Source organism: Strongylocentrotus purpuratus, unplaced genomic scaffold, assembly GCF_000002235.5.
Source record: "Strongylocentrotus purpuratus isolate Spur 01 unplaced genomic scaffold, Spur_5.0 spur5_scaffold_13, whole genome shotgun sequence".
In the NCBI taxonomy this organism is placed as follows: Eukaryota; Metazoa; Echinodermata; class Echinoidea; order Camarodonta; family Strongylocentrotidae; genus Strongylocentrotus; species Strongylocentrotus purpuratus.
In genome coordinates, this window is record NW_022145598.1 from 9,748,675 (window position 1) to 9,769,062 (window position 20,388).

At 38.3% G+C, this 20,388-nt stretch overlaps 1 protein-coding gene across 1 annotated transcript; it reads right to left on the reverse strand.

Moving 5' to 3' along the window:
* Positions 1–12,065: 12,065 nt before the first annotated feature.
* LOC586305 (patched domain-containing protein 3) lies at positions 12,066–20,388 on the reverse strand. Its single transcript, XM_030982871.1, has 4 exons — positions 19,697–20,388; positions 16,473–16,901; positions 15,629–15,932; positions 12,066–14,859 (listed from the first exon to the last, which is right to left on the reverse strand). Exons 1-4 carry the CDS (start codon positions 20,000–20,002, stop codon positions 13,136–13,138), a joined length of 2,763 nt encoding a protein of 920 aa, XP_030838731.1. The 5' UTR covers positions 20,003–20,388; the 3' UTR covers positions 12,066–13,135.

Sequence of the window (20,388 nt, forward strand, 5' to 3'; positions counted from 1 at the left end):
TGAGCCTTCATTGTAATATTCCGTATACACAACAGCTGGGAATGTTTGCTCGACCGTGTACAAGGGCAAGCACGACGGAGAATCTTACCAAATGTTGCTTTTCCATTTCCAAATCGGTGTGCTCTTGCATGAAAAGCAGCAAATATTAAGGAAAACATTTTGCCACGATATGAAAAGAAGGCAATGATATGCTTCAAAAACAAGTTATACCCTTTTTATATTAAATTGTATGATATATACGCTGTGTTGTCGTATTATAAAGCCCCTCTGATTTTAACTAATTAATGCAAGATGAAGTATAGAAGATTTGCCTCAGAAGTCTTTATTCTGCGGTCACATGTATTTAGTAATATGGTAGAAAGATATCTTTGAATTTTTAAATAAAAATCAATATTAAATCGTGTTTGTCGAAAGAATCTAATATTTCAATGCAAGATAAAATATTTTGTCTCTTGCATTGTAACCTGGCGTTGCCAATTTGGGAATTAAAGTGCTATGTAGAGATCATTGTGCTTTTTTCTCCAAATCCACATTGTGGTAGTTATATGAAGATTGATTTTTTTTAAATTGTCTCTAATACTTGACCGATGTAACATCAAGAGCAAAACATGTTTTCATGTTTGTCTTTTTTTTTACGGGGAAATACAGACATTATGGCCATGTAATTATGTGGGTAGAGAATTCAGCGCAGCTGTACATAGAGCTCGTACAAACGCAAATAAGTAGACATAGATTCCATTACAACTAATTTTTTTACATGTACATTACGATTCCTAGACGCTTGATAGAATTCCAAAGTACATGAAGTTAGTATTTCCAGGCAATGTGCTTGGCGTGGTAGATTTTTCTCTTTTTCTTATCGTTGTCATCTTCATCAACATCATACTTCTCACTTCATCATCATCATCATCATCATCATCATCATCATCATCATCATCATCATCATCAACAACAATATCTCATTTTCATCTCAGACTTTTTGGAGAAAAAAAAGGGATAGCCGAGCCCGCCTTACATCCTTTTTGCCTCCAGAAGTAAGCTGCAACAAACTTGCAGCCTTCATGCTCCGACAAACTACCCTCTGTTGTTTTTAGAAGGCAGTTATTGTTTGGTAGTACTTGTATAAAGAATGTTCTTATTCTTTCATTAACTTCATGTTGGATTACAAAATTTGTAGAGTCTTGAAAAAATCACAACATTTCATGTGACACATCACCATAATCATTTCATTCAGTTTAGGCATTTAGAATTTGACCAAAATACCTTATTTTAAGAACTACATCATTGGCATGTTTTTCATGTCCTGTTTACTACTTTTGTTTTTGTATGAAGGAAGCACAATTTCAACTTGAATTTTGTTTAAAGAAGGGACATGCATTTAGGATAGATTAACTTAAAAAATAATGAAAATAATGACCAATTTCAAATTTTCTCATTCAATTCACAAATCATTCCATGTTTTCACAATTGAAAGAGAAACTTAGCCGGAAATATGCTTTGGTGAAATGTTGTGCAGTACACCTCGCCTTCTTCCACAATTAGATCCCAGCAACAACTATTAGATATGGAAATGGCCTTTTGTAAGTCAGTGAGGTACATTTTTAAATGACATCGGCTTTCAGTCATACAAATTCAAAATTGATGACCGGGTTGGAGAGGCAGCAAACAATTTACTCCATGAGAATCCCAACAAATTTACAACTAAGGAGACATTTTACTCTTGGAAGTTATGAGATATGATCTGCCATTTACACATTCCAAACATTCTTTTCTCATGCGATCAATGTTAGTGTTTTCAATATTAGGCATGTACATGTATGATGCAACACAATGTAATAAAAACTTGAACTTCCAAAAGCATGCAGTTATATTAAATCACCTCCATGTTGAGAATATTCTCATTCCTTCTATAGAGTTTGACTCGAGTGTCTGAGAATGATCGAACGGTAAAACTCGTCCTTCCTAAATCACTTCGTCCCCTACATCAGTCAAGTTAAGTTTAATTTCAAATTCTTTAAACCAATGAATGAAGCGATATATACCTGTAAGTGTTTGATTGTTTTTTAAGATAAATTTCGCAGGTAGTTCTACATTTTATTGTGTCTTAAATGCTGGGCATTTTCGCTGCGAATTAAGGTCCTTTCTCCAAGCTAAAAAATATGGATGCAAATGAGTAGCGAGAGATGAAAATATCAAACGGGATCGGTGTTAGGGTTTAGAAATTGTTTATGTTGTGGAGATTTTTTTTGGTGAAGATTTCTTACTGTAGTATCTCCAGTCAAGCCATTCCTGTTGATTTTTATGTCATTTTATGAAGCAAATCAAGTATGTACGACGCTGACAACTTTTTACAAATCTGTAGATTTTATGAAAGACAGGCTTAATGCATGGGTGGGAAAAGTCTGCGTTGTTTGTTCTTAAACTGTGTCATGTTTTGAAATTCTATTTTATATTATTCTTTGTGTGAAATCTAGAGAAATGTGCAATTTTGTCGGTGTTTCTTCCCCGATATGTGGGGGAGAGATGCGAGAATATTCTGCTTTTTTGTCTGAGGGTTGTTTAACTAGTTTCTACTTCAAGAGATTATGCTGCATTTTCTCCTTAGAGCACTACTGTTTCTCAACAGTTTTTAGCTCGGAATTGAAAGAGTGATGCTTGTGTTTTTTAAAAATTTTATCTGTTGGAGGCGGAAGGGCTTTAAATCTGTGTATAAACCGTATTGGATTTGGAGTTAATGCCATTCTAACTCATAGCAGAAGTTTTATTCTCTAAGTTGTGGGTAGGTGTGAAGACACCCATCTGTTACAATCTACCCACGCTGTGCATTTTACCATACCAGGTTTTTAATTTATTTAAAGGGGCATTCACATTTCATCGATAACTAGGACTACATGTATTGAATTGTAAAATATTTAGTAAATGTTTGGATCTGAGCAAATTTGTGCTGAAGTCTCATGAGCATATTAAAGTCTGTCGGTAGCATCAATATCCAATACCCTTTCAACGTAGACCGCTTTGACGGTTATTGGTTACTTTTATCTTTGATAATGTAGCCAGCTCTTTAGTGCGCATTTCACTTTGCTGGCTTTATAGGGATTTTAGTTTTTCTCCTCTCCATGTTCAACACAATTCTCTGTAAGCTTTGTTATGTACATAATAAGCAGCGTTAGTCTGATAATGCTGATTTTTTTTTTTTTCTTCTTCTTCAGAGTTTGAAGACCTCTCATTATGTTTATTGAGAAGCATAAGATTAGAAAAGAAAATGTGTACCTTTTAGCTACAGCTCTCCAAAATCACACATGAGTATATGCATTATGACCAAACCAGGTGAGCATCTAACTGTCAGTCTAGCATCATAGATTGGAATAAGCCAATACTACCCTTTCATATCGATAAAAATGAGGTCCGTGTCATTGCTCTGTCAAAAGATATAAAAGCTAAGTCCCTAACTGGAGTGAAAGGGATGAAAATGCAGCTTCCTCAGAATGCAATTTTGTGTCTTCTGTTTTCAAAGAATATATTCTTTTCTAAGAAAAAGAACATGCTGTAAAAACTAGAGCTGAATTCTTGCTTTTGTCTCAAGGATAGAATTGAACACATTTTGCCATTTTCCCTTGTGATGTATCATGTATGTAATTCTATTAAATCCCATAAATATTGGAGAAAATTATCTTCTCACTAGTGCAAATATGAAGAGATCATGAGAAAATATGTAAATACTTTATGTGTATATTTTTTTTTCATAGGTACCATGTTCATTACGATACAAAATGAGGTAGAAATATACAAAAGCAATTTACGCGATCACTCTGTGAATACAAGGCGAGACAGATAAGTTTTTTTAGCTGAAAGAATAAGATAGTATGCATCAGAGAATCTTGGATTAGTCTAGCGAGAAGATTGAAATGAGGGGGATAGGGTTTGTGGGTATGATTTTTTTTATAAGTGTTGTTTTGTTTGTGGTGGAAACTTTTGAAACGGATTTCCGTCTGTTCTTTCTAAGTAAATGTTTGTTCATTTTGGGGGCTAAATTCCTCAAGCTCAATATCGTTCAGTTTTTATAAGTGCCAAGTTTTCCTGTGATTTCCTGTATTTCTTTGTCTGTTTGGAGCCAGAGGGCGTTATCTAACAGCGTTAAAATGATGTGATTTAAATCCTTCTGGCTGTAAACAGACGTTGTGTGGAGAGGGGAAGGGAAGCGAGTGCTTTTGTAGGAATTGGGTTTTTTTCATCGAGTGAAAAAAAGGATTATCACTTTCAAATCATGTAGTCTGTGACATACAATTATGTTTAAAAAATTGAGGAATGTTAAGGAATATGAGTGAAACAAATTATGATTCAGGCAGGCTTGACATCTTATTGCAATCATGAGTGATGCTTTACAAATTTTCTCCAGATGCTAGTAAATTTAGAATAATCTAATATTTATAAGTAATGAAAACAACTACTTATTTATTCCAACAAACAATTTCATGTAATCGATAAATTGGTGTAGGGGTTTAATGTAGCTTTGATATATAGCAAAAGGGAAGGAAAGTATTGGAACGTAATCTTACAGATTTGAGATAAATTAATGTTATACTCATTTTGTGTAAAAAATTAACATAATGCAAGATAGGTCATTTCATAGCAGTTACTTATGATGGTTTCATATTTTAAAAACAACTCTGCCCAGGGCCCCCAAGTTTAATGGTTTAGAAATAGAAAAGTGCATTTGATCTTAGCGTATCACCTAGATAGGACATAGTTCCTACAGCAGTGAGCACTATCATATGTAACTGGTTTTTTAAACTGGTGTCCATACTCTGTTTATCTTATACCCCATTCACAGTGGCCTCAAACACCGCGACAGCAGCGGGACTGTCCCGCTGCTGTCGCGGTGTTGTCTTCAGTGTGAAGGCTCGGACCCGTTATAAACTATCGCGGGATAACACCGCCTAGCGATAACGCCGACACAAACTATCGCTAGGGACGCCTAGCTACAGCAGCGGGACAGTCCCGCTGCTGTCGCGGTGTTTACTCAGTGTGAAGGCTCTCCGCTATAACACCGCGACAAACACGTGTGATTTGTTTACTTACCTATCACTGACCTCTTTTCTCCAGCAATGGGGAACATAAAGTGAAATAGAAATAAAGTAACCAGTGGATTCAAATTTATTTTATTATTATGTAGGTATTATAATTATCCAAATAAAAATATTTCACACTTCAAAAAATTAAAATATTCTGACTGGAAGCAATAAAAATGCTAGTTTTTTTAAAAGTAATATGATCGAGGATACAAAAAGCAACTTGACATGTTTACCGCGCAATTTCAAGCAAGTATTTCCGGTCATATCGGGGTCACTCGCGGGTCATGAGCCATGCATACACGTGTTTGTTACGGAGGTAATAAAAATCACCCGCTGCAGCGTGAATGGGTACATGATATTTATCCCGCTGCTGCAGCGGGATAACTTTTCTACTGTGAATGCATTTGTAGCGGTGTTATGGCGGTGTCGCCGCTCCGCTACAACGCCGCTACAAATTTCAAAACCACTGTGAATGGGGTATAAGTTACGCCATTGCCGATATTCATGCTATACTTGTATCTACAGATATGTTGGATGTCTTTTCACAAACTAAAATATATATATTTCTACCTTTGAGCATCATTTACCGTGGTATCACGGGCCACAGCCTTTTGTGAGGTCCATGCAAAGAGCCCGCTGCATCTGTAGTAGAGAGTCATTAGCAACAGTAGGCGTAGCAACGGTAGTTTTTAACGGATGTGCTCGGAGAGGGGGACGGGGGCGGGGGATGTTGATAGGGGTCGTACTCTCTTTCTTTTGTATATTGTATATTGCCTGTCTTGTATAAACTTTGAAGAATATTAAAAAAATTGATCGTGTTCTCACCTTTTATCTCTTTCTCTCTTTTCTCTGTGCGTGGTATCTCTCTCTCTCTCTCTCTCTTTCTTGTCATGAGAACTATTTATGTTAATTGAATATGAATACAAATAAACAAAAAAATATGAATATTCATAAATAACTTGTGTTGCTGTTGTTTGTCTTTGCTTGTGCATTGTCTAAGGATATGAAATTTAAGAGGGGAGGAAAGGAGGCAAGGAGGCGTTTCACAAAACTTGTCATCGGTGACAAATTACAGCTTTTTTTATAAGCTACTGAAATCCTTGCTTCTGATTGGTTATCAACAGATTTGTCACTGATTTTGTCATTTGTCATTGAATAAAGGCTTTGTGAAACGGGTCCCAGTGAACAATAGGTCCATTGGCAAGCATATTTCAAACTTCTGATAAATAAATAGAGAGAATTAAGTTTTTTGCACAGTTTATATAGGTGGAAGTAATGGTTTTAACTGTTGACCTGTGCGATTCATTAAAATCATTCAGATAATTAATTTGGGGTGGGGGTACAGGTGTCATTTTCCTACATGGGTATTAAACTTCATCAAGAAATCTGATATTAACCTTTATGAAAAAGATAATAGTAGCACTAGACTTGTCTTGTCAGTTGGTAAGAATGTTGATTTTTGAAACTTGGATGATAGTGATAGAAATTTTGCAGATAACGAAAGTTAATGACAATAATATTAAAATTATTATGATGGTGGTGGTGATGGTGATGATGCTTAATGTGATGGGGATGATGATGCTATTGTGATGGTGGTGGTGATGATGATGATGATGATGACAGTGGTGGTGGTGATGATAATGTGATGGATAGAAATGGAGTTGATGCTTTCATGTTGATAATCATGAATGGTAACTAACATCAAAATAAGGAATTTAAGGGAAAGGAGTTTCTTAACATATGGCGCCTGTTTTAAAATGCACCTCACCCCCTCCTCATATGCCAATTCAATGTTCTATTGGTTTGCAATATTTCTGTGCTATTCGTCCACAAGTACCAAAAGCCCCAAACTGAAAACGTTGTCACCGTATTTCAAAGAGATTCGATCATACCATAGAAGATACACGTATGTCCTCCGTATTTGTTCAATAGCGCCATCTAACGGTTTCGGATATTTATTGAAGTTGTGGGGTGAAGAATATAAATAGGAAAGAAATTCAACTGTATCATGCCTATATTACTATTTAATTATGGGTAATACTTTTTGTTCCGCCCTGACTGTTTTCTTCTTTGCTCTTTTCCATTCTGTTTTCCTACTCCTTTCCCCTTCTTCATTTCGAGACTTATGTTGTTAATTCTTTTCATCTGTGAAACCGCCGAGACTTTCAAGAAACCAACTCAAGATAATAATAATAATGTAATAAGTTTGTCCATGACCTGTTTATCACAATATGACGTATCCCATAATCTGAACATGATTTTTGTATATGTAATACAAGGGGGTCTTGATTTAATTTTTGGTTTGAAGAGAAACTATTGGTTGGGATTATTGACCTTTAGTTGATTTCTCGAAAGTCTTTGCGCTTATGTTAAATTTATTTATGCGGGGATTTTCTACGTTTAGATAGCATTTCTATTTTATCCGCATTATTGAAATAACATAATAATTACAGAAAGAAAGAATTGAATATATAAACTTATACAGACAACTTAAACCCAGCATAAGAAACATTTTATTCTAAAACTTCCTTTATTCTCTTCTCATTCTTTTTCTGACTCCCAATCTTTACCTTCTCTTCCTATTTCTCTCTTTTCTTGCATCCACCATCCATATCATTTCATTGTCTTTGTCTGTATACTCTGCATTTTAATTATTATACTCAACTTCTTCCATATTATTAATGACACTGTATCAAAGTTATTTTGAGGAACTTAAATTCTACAAGCTATATGCTTTTTATTAAGTTCCATTTTTCACATGTAATTATGACATTATTTAGTGTAAATGCAATACAAACTCATGCTGTGTAGATGTCTTTATCAATTTTGTAAATATGCTATGTTTTGTTAACGTATTGTTTTTTTCATGTGAAATAAAAGAAACTAAACTCAAAACTCAAGGCCAAAATATTACGGCCAGTCAACACTGATGATACGAACTTCCTTTCCTAGCACAGAAATATAAACCCGTTTTCTTCTGAATTCTCTCTTTTCCATAAGCATAATACAGGGACCCCTCGGTTTCTGCATGCGATGGGTTAACTGTATTATCAAAAATACCCATCTTGCTGGATAGAAAGCAATACAAAAGCAAACAAAATATATTCCCGGAACCGTGCAAAGGGCCATAATTGTATATTTGGTGTATTGTTACTGCCAACATATAAAAATATATTAATTTACTATGCATAAGAGTGGAAATTCACTGGTACGTGTATTATGTTGTGTTATTGCTAAGACGTTTGATTTATTGTAATAAAGTATTATATGCAGGAGCTGATCCAAGATTTTGTGTTTAAAAAAAAGGGGTGGGGGGCCGTGGTCAAAAGGCCTGCCTCTAAAAGTATGACAAGCCAACAACAAAAACGTGAACGGGGATTGTCTTATTTGCAAAGATTTATGACAAGCGAATACGGGTCAGGGCCCCTGTGACTCCCCCCCCCCCCCCCCCCCCCATTTGCCCTTAGCAAAAGGAGAGTATTGAATATTGGGTAAAAGGAATGTAGTACGTTTTAATGTAATCAACAAGAGATGGCGCTCTTCCGTACAAAGGAACCTGATGAATTACTGACTGCGAGTTTGAATTGGGATCTGAATCTGAATTCTTGCTTCATGTTCTCCCAAGTCGCTTTGCGATACAATTGACAGTAATGAGTGTATAGTAACAGTGAAAATTCAGTATCCCAAATCTGACAACCCTTGGGTAAATAATGAATTGACAACTCTGACACCAACTCTTCGTCTCGTCTTGGACGGATTAAGGGCAAAGCAACACTGTCACCGGAGCAAAATGTCGGACTACCAAATGAAGACCAACGCCACCATCATCATCACCCCACCAAAACCGCAACCATCATTATCGGTATCACCATCACAATTATCATCATCATCACTATCATCATCACCACCACCACTACCACCACCACCAACACTACAATATACATCATCATCATCATAATATCAATAGTATCCTCTTTTTCATCTTCCTCGTCAACTTTTCGATCATCTACATCAACGCTACCATCAGCATCACCACAATCTTCATCCTTATCATTACCATTATGATCAGTATCATCAAAGATCACCGTTATCATCATCATCATCATCGTCATCATCATCGCTATCGTCATCATCACCATCATTATTATCATCGCCCACATCTCTTCCCTGCAGAAATTTATCAATATATTCATTTTCATCCATAACGTCATTGACACGACACATGATATCCCCTCGCACTCCATGTAAACTCATCTAAAAGTTTGTTCACCCGAACTAGTTATAACACGAACAATTCAAATCCTTCCGTTAAGAATAACAAAGGAGAGACAGCGCCATATTATTGTTTTACACAAGAATATATACTTTTAATGTTCAGTGTCTGCCATTTCTCAAAAAACAACAACAAATACAATCATATTCATTCAAAACTTGTCATATTATCTTTGCGACATTTGGAACGAGATATGCACATGACATTTACTTTGGAATGTCAAAATAATGAATATAAAAAGGAGCATGTTAAGATAATATATCGATAATATTTTGGTCATTATTTTCCTTCATAATGAAACACTTTCAGTAAATGAACAAATGAAAAAGTACAATCTTCGCATTTTTAAAGATTACACATTCCTATCATCCCGTTGTTCTTCAGGATCAAGAGAATGATTGGAATTACTATTTAGTACTGATCAACTATTACAAAAATATATAATATTATATGTTGTACATGTGTGTAATTAAGTGATTAACATGATTACACATCGGTAGAGAAAAATATGAAGGAAGGAAGTTTAGTGCTAACACAGATCAGAAATAGTTAAGAAAAAATAATATGATATTTAAATATGCAAGTAAAAAAGGAAAAATTAATTCTTCATGGCAATCAATACACACTTAGTAAAACACGATTTTAGCACCATATTACAATATTTCATTTAAATATCAGTTGTGGAGTTGATTTGGAAATTACAAGAAATTGTATTTTTAGTCAAGATTTTTACTCCACACAAAATCAACGTTTTCTAGTTATCGGGGGATAATTATTTGTAGAATGTGAGTGATGCCACGTGGAATGTCAATTCTTTTTGTGATCCAACATATCTTACAACTTTATTTGACTCATAAGATACTTCTCTTTTCACTGCTCTTTCTGCGTTATTAGTTTAATTCATTTATTGAACCAAAGCTCATGATACACATATACTGGAATGTTTAACCTTTTTTGTAAATCTTATCTTACGTAGCACTCGCGTTTATAACAAAAAAACAATAATGAAAAAAAAAAAAGATTGTTCAAACATGGACCTGTCTTAAGACCATGGTTCGATCATGATTGTAACCCTCGACCCAGCCATTGCACAATTTGATAATGATATTTCTTTTACAAGAACAAAATATAACAAGATAAATACATATTAAATACACCGCATATAATGAAGATAACATCATTTTCCTTAATGATTTTAATTTTAAATTAAGAGATGACAAACGCGAACTGACCGCTGAATTGTACTTTGCTGCCCCCCCCCCCATCTTCTCCACAACACTATCTTTCTCCGACCATCAAAGCCCCCCCCCCCCCTACCACCCATCCCTCCCACCTCTTACCCCAGACATCTTGAATCCTTCTAGACTTATCTTAAAACTAACCTACCCGACGCTTCGCTTTATCAGTATAACCTTTCCTTGGTCACTTTAATCCGTTCAAAGTCCAGTATATTGACAGAAACTTTGATAACGCACGAGTATTATTGTCTCCTGTGCCCTAGTTAATTTTATTTCTTTCTTCTGGCAAAATCTAAAAAATAAATAACCTGAGGTATCGGGTGATGAGACTATATCGCAAAAGCAAATAGTATACACCTTTTAGAAGAAAAAAAACAGTACGAAAAGACAAACAGCAATTCAATAATCTGATAACTTGTCAACGTTATCTTGCGATTTCGGCCAAAGTCACAATGACATGTTAACGGGTTGAATGCACGGAAAAGTGCGAAGCTAAATTAAAACAATTTAATTTCTGATTTTCTTTGAAACTAAGATTCTGCAAAAGTGCGCGTAGTGAACAGGTAATTAGCCAATTTCAAGGAAGAAAACAAAAAGGTGGTGAACTTTTTTTTTCAACATGAGAATGTTGTTATTCCTTTCATTCTTGATGGTTAAGTTTGTCCAAGGTATCTGTGCCCATTTATTTAACTTTGCACTTAAAAAAACAAAATCTGATGTTTAAATCTTCACCTTTATTATTTCTATTTCAATTAACAATGTTTAACAGAAAACCAGCTTTTCCGCGGGATATAATATATTAGATGCAATGAATATAATCTCGCCCTATTTCATTTTAGGTATCTTTACATTGAGCCATATATCTTTTATTTCTTTTGTTTTTTTACCAATGATCTTTATAAATTTGAACATTCTCCAACATGGAGAGTTTGATGAAAATTGGAATGCATCTTGGAATGAAACATGTAATCTATGAGATGAAGAAAATATCTGCTCAATATGAACAAAAATGCAACGAATAAAATCCCTGTATTAAACGCACTGACCCTGTTACCACAGTTACCATGAACGGAACGCGAGGATAACCCTGATAATGGCGCGAGAGGGCGCAATGAATACAGTTATCGCGGCTGGAGGCTTTCGCCTGGTAGAAGGGGGGAAATGGCGCTCAAAACGCGAGAAGATGGTCTCAGGCGTCGCTAGAATATTCTGAATGGCAAAGTACTCGACAACATTTATTTTCAGGATTGCCAACGAGGGAAAATTAACTACCTACTTCCAAAACTGCCGACAAGGATAAATCATGGCCAGAAATGTGAAAGTTTGCCGACAACATGCAGACCCCCGTCTTCTAAAACATGGGGATCAATTCAGATCGATGTAACTTGATATCAAGTATATTTGCAAGAGAGTTTGCAAGTTTTCCAATGATTGGAATAGAAGGACTCGCGATCAATTTGGGTCAATTGTGAATCGTTATTGGGCAGAGTCCATAACTTGAAATTTGCCGACAAGGATAACCTTTTAATCGTGAAATTTGCCGAGAAGTCCGACAAGATTTGGTGAGTTTGTCGACTGAAAATTTGAGCGAAGGTATGGGGCACAACTACTAGTGAAACCCCGATTGAATGTAGATGCATCTTACTCTAGATTATGGATGTGATGTGATGATCACAGTTATTAATGAAAAGCAGCATTTTGGAATTGGCAGACTTGGTAGAACACCTGACTCACATTAAAAGTTTCCAACATTGGCATTATGACGTCACGATATACAGCGTTTGACTGTAACAGAGGTCCGATTGAATGGGTCTTACTAGATGTAAATTCCGGACCCTAATTTATTCAGATTTTATATAGAGACCCAAATGCACACAAACCTGCACATTTTGATACCAAACACTTTGAAAGGTCACTTGTATGGAGCCTTTCAACTTGACCTAAAGGCCATTCACAAAGACGCAACGTGAAGCGCATCTTTGTCCCATTCCACGATATCCTTTCGAAAACATTACACACATAATATCGCATAATTATTATTGTATGCAGGTCTCGGTTGCATTAGACCATGGTCTCGATTGAAACATGCGTCGGTTATAATGACACATTGCGATAAACCATTCGGTCTACTTAAGACAGCCAGTCAATGTCAAATTAACTTCTGATGGTCGTGATTCCGAAGTGTTCCGAAGTTTTCCGAAAGTTCGGACTGCCCAAAGGTCTGAAAGACAGCATCTGATACGAATGCCGAAGACCTGTGAAAAACTGTCCAATTATAGCTAGGCCATTATTATGACAAGCTGTCTTTACGGCACCTACAAGAATGGCTACGATGTTTGATCGAAACCCATCTCCGATCACGGTAGCACATTGGATATATTCATAGTTATTGCATTGTTAACAACAACAAAAATTCTAACAACCATATCGCCATTTTCTCTTTTATGTCATAATGAAAAAATATATAGAGGCACTTGGAGTTAGAGTGTTGAATATACCACTTCGAACAGCAGTCACTATAGCGTTGGTGTCTGATGGAAGTGGTGCTTTCGTCATACCGTGCTGATTTTTGTTTCGACGACATAGAATTCATTATCGGGAGCTGCAGCTATAACGGGAGGTTCTAACATGTAATTGATGTAAATATTGCATTGATCAATGTCTTTCTTTTCCACTTCTACTTCTTCTTCTCTCGCGTGCTTTCGGGGGATGATGTTCCCGAGGAAGGAGAGGATAACAGGTAAGAAGACGAGGCCGTGGAGTGCCCCAAAGGACATGGCTAGGAAAAGGGTTTTGAAGAATGTCCTGAAGAGGTAGGTGGGAGCTGTTGCGAGGGGGCTCAAGGCGATCATCGATGAGAGGGCGCCCTGGGCGATTGGCATGCCGACTGCGAAGAGTGCAGCGATGGCGCGTTTGTTCGGCTCCTCGTCGGGCGCGGAGACGAACGAGTACGTGATGTGGGCGGAGAAGTCGACACTGAACCCGATACAGAGGATGATGTTGATGACGGAGACGGTATCGAGGCTGACGCCCCAGAGCGACATGTACCCGATGACGGCGGCGTCGATACTGATGGCGCAGGTCGTGACGAAGATGGCGCAGATGGGATGCGGGATCATGATCAAAGACACCATCATCATGCACGCCATCGCTATCCCCAGCGTCTGAAACAAGTTCGGTATCGTTCCGACGTACTGGTCGTATACCACGAACATCGGATGAAAGGTGATGATGTTAAAGGAGGATTCGATGGCGATTTCGCGGACCTCCAACATCATGTCTCTTTTTTGCATGGCGCTTTGCATGTTGCGTGACGTCACCAAGAACCTTGACGCTTTGATGTCGACCGCGGTGATGTTGTCCGCGGCGTATTCAAACGCGATGTCGAGTTCGAATTGCTTGAAGCGATAATCCTTCAAAAACCTGTGTTGGAGTATCGTCAGGAAGGTGTCCTTATCGACTTCGCTTGTTTGGAAGATTGCTTTGAGGTACTGAGAGTAAACGCGCAGCCAGGAAACGCTAATCTCGCTGCCGTGAAAGAGATGCGTCCCTTCAATTTCAGCGAGGGTTTCGTTCAGCGAGTCCTGCGCAGACTGATTCCAATAATCTACTTGTTCTGTCACCCCTACACTTACGACTGGGCCATAATCGCTGAAGTAGTCTTCGTATTCCTTGTAGAATCGCCATGTTGGGGAGCCGTCTCTGGCCAAGTTCCGTAGTTTCAACCCTTGATCAATGTTCATGCAGCCATAGATAGCGCCACCGAGGTAAGCAATGAACAACCCCATCGCGACCAGCTTTACCCATTTCCTCATCAGGAACGGACCGTAGTAGTCCCTGAACAATACCATGACCGGGTGGATGATGTGGCCTTCGGGCTTCCTGCACTTCGAGTCCTGTTGCGGCACGCCACCGGCGCAGAAGATCATGTACAACTTGTTGGGCGACTCGTCCTTGGACACTACCTTCTTGCACGTGTAGCAGTGAAGGTTCTTCGCCTCGCGTTCGCCGGTGAACGCCATGCAAGCGCCGAAGAAGGTGATCTGGTAGAAGTAGGCGAAGAACATGGCCACTCCGGCGTAGATGCAGAAGGCGCGGATGGCTGGTAGGGAGATGGAAGCGCCGATGATGAAGGCGAGGATGGTGGTGAGGTTGGTGATGGTGATGGAGACGGCGGCCTCGGAGTAGGTCTTGCCCATGCGCTCGTGAACGGGTAGGTAGATGCTGAGCTGACGCCAGCCAGCGATCATGATGAACATGTTGTCGACTCCGACACCTGGAGAGAAGACGAAATTACAGAAAAACAAAAGCATTAACAATCTCTGTCTTTATTACCTCCGTAGACATAAAGGGGTGGGTGCATGGTCGACACATTTTCTGAGAGGTGCTACTTACTACCACAAAGGCATTTACACATGTGGGGAATATTTTCATGAAGGAAATAACATAAAAAAACGCTAAAGGGAATATAAGTATTCGTGTGCATAACATTTTCCTATTTTTTTAAATTAGAATTGTATTCGTCATTAGGATCTAGATTCCACAAATTGCAGTTGCCTGGAAAAAGAAGAATCCTTAAGCAGTGACTATGATTGTCTGTTTTCCCAATAACATATTTTTCTTCCTCCTCCACGACCTCTCCTCCTCTTCCTTCTTCTTCTACTTCTTTTTCTTTCCAAATGCCTTTGCACCGCCTTTGTTTTCCGCTCCTGTTTTCCTCCCCGTATATTCCAACCTAAGGGATACCAGTTAGAATTGATCAGAGGGCCTGAAAATCACCTAGAATGAGCTATTTTGTACACAAAAAAGCCTAAACCATGGTCTGAAAATAACTCGCCCGGGCCTGAATTCAGGCCATTGTCTAAAAATTGGCATCCCTGCCACCTTCTCTTCCTTCCATTCAAAGTTCCCCGCATCTCATTTTTATTCCAACCTTCTCCTCCTTCCATTCAAAGTCCCCCATATCTCGTTTTTTTTTTAACCCTCCCCTTCCCCTCTATTCACCATCCATTCATGCCACTTTCATCTCTCACAAACGAACTTACCGATGATGAGGAAAGGCATGAGAGAGACGAGCTCGTTGAACTCGACACGGCAGTAGCTCAGGAACCCGATCGACGAGACGATGGCCAACGACGCCGACAGGACCCCGATCAGACCCAACCACGGCTTCGACTGCACCCAATCTCGCATGATGCATGACCCGACCGCGAAGATGACCAGCATGCAGAACGTCGCAACGAAGAGGGGGATGACGCGCTTGCTCGCCTCGCCGATCTCGTCCGCGAGCCCGAAGCTAGTCTCGTACGATATCACAATGTGCTCGGCTGATTCGGCGAATTTATCAACCTTAAGAAAGAAAAAATAAAGAGGAAAAGAACATTACATTAGATGATAAAGTGGTTTTTATTCCTAACAACGCAGAAAACAATGATGCCCTATCAAAATGTTTATCAATTACCTTTTGCATTGTTCTTTTGTTGATAAAATACGTCGAGAGGGTGTGATTAGAATGTTTCAGATTTATACTAAACATTAGAATTGTCAAAACAACGGGCCTGATTAACAAGGGAACAACTAAATATTTGCATGGAATTAGTTTATAATCACACCGCTATTAAAAGTCAAGCATATTTTTGTTTTGACTTCCCAAGTACAATATGCGCCATCCATCATTTAAAAATGAGCTTTTATCGTTTCGGCTAGTGATTGTTTGTGAAATGCCCGTAAGGTAATTTGTCAATTTCTCTACACGCTTTGGATATCACTAGAAGGGCCTATCTTAAAACTTTTAACGGCTAACTTTTTGGTCAACCATAATTTGTACACGATCATGTTTCAATAGCTAATTATATTCTGTTTCAAATTCTAAGAAAAAGAAATCTTTACCTCCTGGATGAAATGCTCCTCCCATTCGTACGCCAGCTCCTCCGCTTCACGGGTTTCCCTGGTAACGCTATAAATGAGCAGCATGGCTCTCGCCATCTTGATGACATCCGTCTTGGGGTACAGGTCGACCCCTCCCAGCTGGCTACCGACGAACACCCTCCCCTCGTGGGGCGGGGGCAACGGCAGGAAGGGGAAGGTCAAGTTGATATGGTCCATCGCTTCGACTTGATGCCGTAGGATCGACATGAGCACGTTGTCATGGCAGGCGTGGAGCCATGTTTGGCAGACGTGGCTGTAACTGTAGTCGGTGTAGTTGCTCGTGAAAGTGAAAGTGCGGATGAGCTCGTCCAGATGGGCGATCTCCCGGAAGGCCGCCGTCGAAAGGACGTCGCCGTCATCCTTCTCGCGGACGATGATGCTACCGCGGGTCTGGAAGAAGATGAAGAAGAAGAAGAACAGATGAAGAACATTGCCATGATAACGCCGTGATAACATTGCCATGATAACATTGCCATGATAACATGATTGCCATGATAACATGATTGCCATGATAACATTGCCATGATAACGCCGCCAAAATACTTGGTACTGAGATAAGTTACTGGAATAACTTTTCAAATGGTAGCTACATTCGTTCCATTGGTATAGTCAGGTAATTGTTATTTTTTTTAATGTCAAGATGAGCTTATAGGGGAAATAAAAGAAAATTAATGGCCGAAGTACATTAATAAGTTTCACATAAGATATCGTGTTATATCATGACAAAACGATTTACTCTACGGGTCGCTAGAGACTCGGTGACATCCGTTTTCAGCCTGTTTCCGTTAATGTCTTTATTGGATAAAATAGTATTTGGGGAATTTTGAGCTAACTATTAGATCCAATAGCTTCCTGTACAAAAAGAAAGTTACATGAACTAGATTATCGACCCTCATGGTTATTTTGGGTATTTTTTAAGGAAAAGACAATATTGAAAACGAAAAAAAAATATTAACTTCACTACGATAACTTTTTTTCTTCAAAATATTTGTCCTCTACTCCTCTGATGGGAATTACATGTTTACATTTGCACACATACGGAGATAAAACAATTCATATTAAGCACCTAGTGTTTATTGAATACCCATCAATAATTTTGTCGGTAACTGATACCCATGACGAGCTTACCATGCTAACAAATGAGCTGACATGTGGCAATTTGGAATTAAAATCATGTGACGAAAATGATAGCATTAACAGTGAAAACGATATGGCGTATCTAATTCACAGGCAATTGATAGGTATCTTTAATTCTCAGCTAAATCGATCTTACCGGAATTGAACCAAGCAATATAAAACCTCATTTTAGTTTGATCAGAGACCATCATTTCCTATACAGTGTGTCCCGAAAAAAACTATACACTTTTGAAATGGCTGCCGAATAAAAAATATATGATTCTTGGGGGAAAAGTTGTATATGTATGGAAAGCTCATATACTCAACTTTCATATGACACCAACAAGTTTGAAAATAATTCATGCTTGGGTGAGCACTGCTCACTTTTGTAAAGGGTATGAAAATTAGGTTGCGCAGGAATTAGCCTTCCAATGTGTGAGAGGTAAATCCTTTGGAGCTTACAACATTGAGGGTGATATGATAAATTCATGATTTGCTGAGTTAATTCCATGGTTTATTAAACCAAACTTTTATGCACGGAACAGGAATTTCATTTTTCTATTGTAGCATAGTAACTTTCCCTGGTAGACTCAGTGGTGTGTTCATGAGAGTCAGGATGGGGTGATGGTACATGTTGTAATTTCCATGTTACAAACTGTTATTTTTTTACATTTGTGACTTCGAATAAAAACCTTCACCCCACATTTCAGTTACCATTTACCTGAAGAATAAGTAGCCGACATCTTGGACATTCCTTTTTTCAACAAACCGTATTTGAATATTCGATTTATATTATCCCTACCTGGGTATTGAATAAATCAATGAGATGTTCAACTAATCTTACAATAATTGAAATGTGGGGTGAAGGTTTTTATTCAAAGTCACAGATGTAAGAGAATAACAGTTTGTAACATGGAAATTACAACATGTACCATCACCCCATCCTGACTCCCATGAACACACCACTGATTCTAACAGGGAAGTTACAGTGCTACAATAAAAAATGCAATTCCCGTTCACTCATGCATAAAACGTTAATCCCATAAACCAAACATTTCACTCAGCAAACCCAAACTCATCACAATTGATCATAAATTGGTCATATCATCCTCAATTCCGTAGGCTCCAAAGGATTTACCTCTCACACGTTGGAAGGCTAATTCCTGCGCAACCTAATTTTCATACCCTTTACAAAAGTGAGCAGTGCTCACCCGAGCATGAATTATTTTCACAACTTTTGGTGTCATATGAAAGATGAGTATATGAGCTTTCCATACATATATAACTTTTCCCCTAGAATCATATATTTGTTATTCGGCAGCCATTTCAAAAGTGTATAGTTTTTTTCGGGACACACTGTATAGACGCAATCATTTAGAAATACGTTTTTGGTTTTTGTATGTAACTGTATGTTTTATTGTAGAAATGTTATATTGCTAATCAAACTGTAGTATACTTTCAGGAGACCGACCTATAAAGCATTATATATTGCATCATTTACCAAACATGATTTATACTCTATACCAACCAACAACTTCTTATGAATTCCATAAATATTTTTGCACTTTAGAGTGTATAGCTCAAATTCGGTTTACGTGCAATGCAAAATATTTAGCATATTTTTACACATTCCCTTGAAAATATACGGATCACTCATGAAAGTAAAATAATTTTACCCAAAATAACAAACTATTAAAGGCATCGTTTAACAATGTTAAATCTGAGATGCACGGCCCTACGTCTTATCAGTGTCTGTGTCTCTGTGATATGGTGTAATATTGAAGCCCTACAAAATCGCGCTTTAAAATGATTAAGAAGTGCCTCAAAAAAGTAAAAATCTTTGAGTGACCGGTTTCACCATACTCGTTTTACCCCCAATAGACTGTAGTGTAATGAAAACCGTTAGAAAACGCATGAATTTGGTTTCGACAGGCGATCGGCTTGTAAAAGTCATAAGGTTCCTGACTGACCTAAAGGTTTATAATTATCATTGCAGCATAAGCTAAACCCAGGATTTTCTTTCAGAATCTGAGACAAAGTTACAGGATCCATTTAAATACAATCCTTACCTGCCGATCGATCAGCTCTCGGTTGGGTAAAAATTCCGTCTCGTTGTCTCCAGATGGAAAATAAGTCTTGAAGACTTCGCCATCAGCACGACCAGGGCTACCCGTAGGCGTGAAGAGATAGACGACGTCGTCCTGAATGGTGAGACACGTGATGCCGTGAACGCACACGATGGCGACCACGAGCGGCATCAAGAGAAAGAAGATACGATGTCGGGAAACGAGCTGGCCGAACTTGAAGAACGCCGCCGTCATCGCATGGTCGATGCACCGGTATTTGTGCTCGTCATCGCTTTTCTCGCCGTACATGTTGAAAGATATATCCGTTTAATTCCTTGTCAAAATCATCAAATTATTATTTCCTTTTCCTTTTCTGCGAGCAGCTACAGTTACTGGCAAATCATTGACATATACCGATTTACGATTGAGCTACCACTGTCAGCGGTCCGTTGTCGGTCGAGTCTCTCTTGCAGACTAAATTTTGGAAGAATTGGTAGTCTTGGGTCGCGCGCAAACTCTGCGACCAGCTCCACGCAGACTGGTGACGAAACGATGAGACTCTGTACGTGATTGGTCATTGATAAGGTGACGGGATGCGGGTATCCAATCAGAGAACTCGTCTCAGTCAGCAAGGCTCAAGCGAAGATAGCAGTCGACTGAGAGAGAATGATATGGATCGTGGTTTTCGTTTGCTA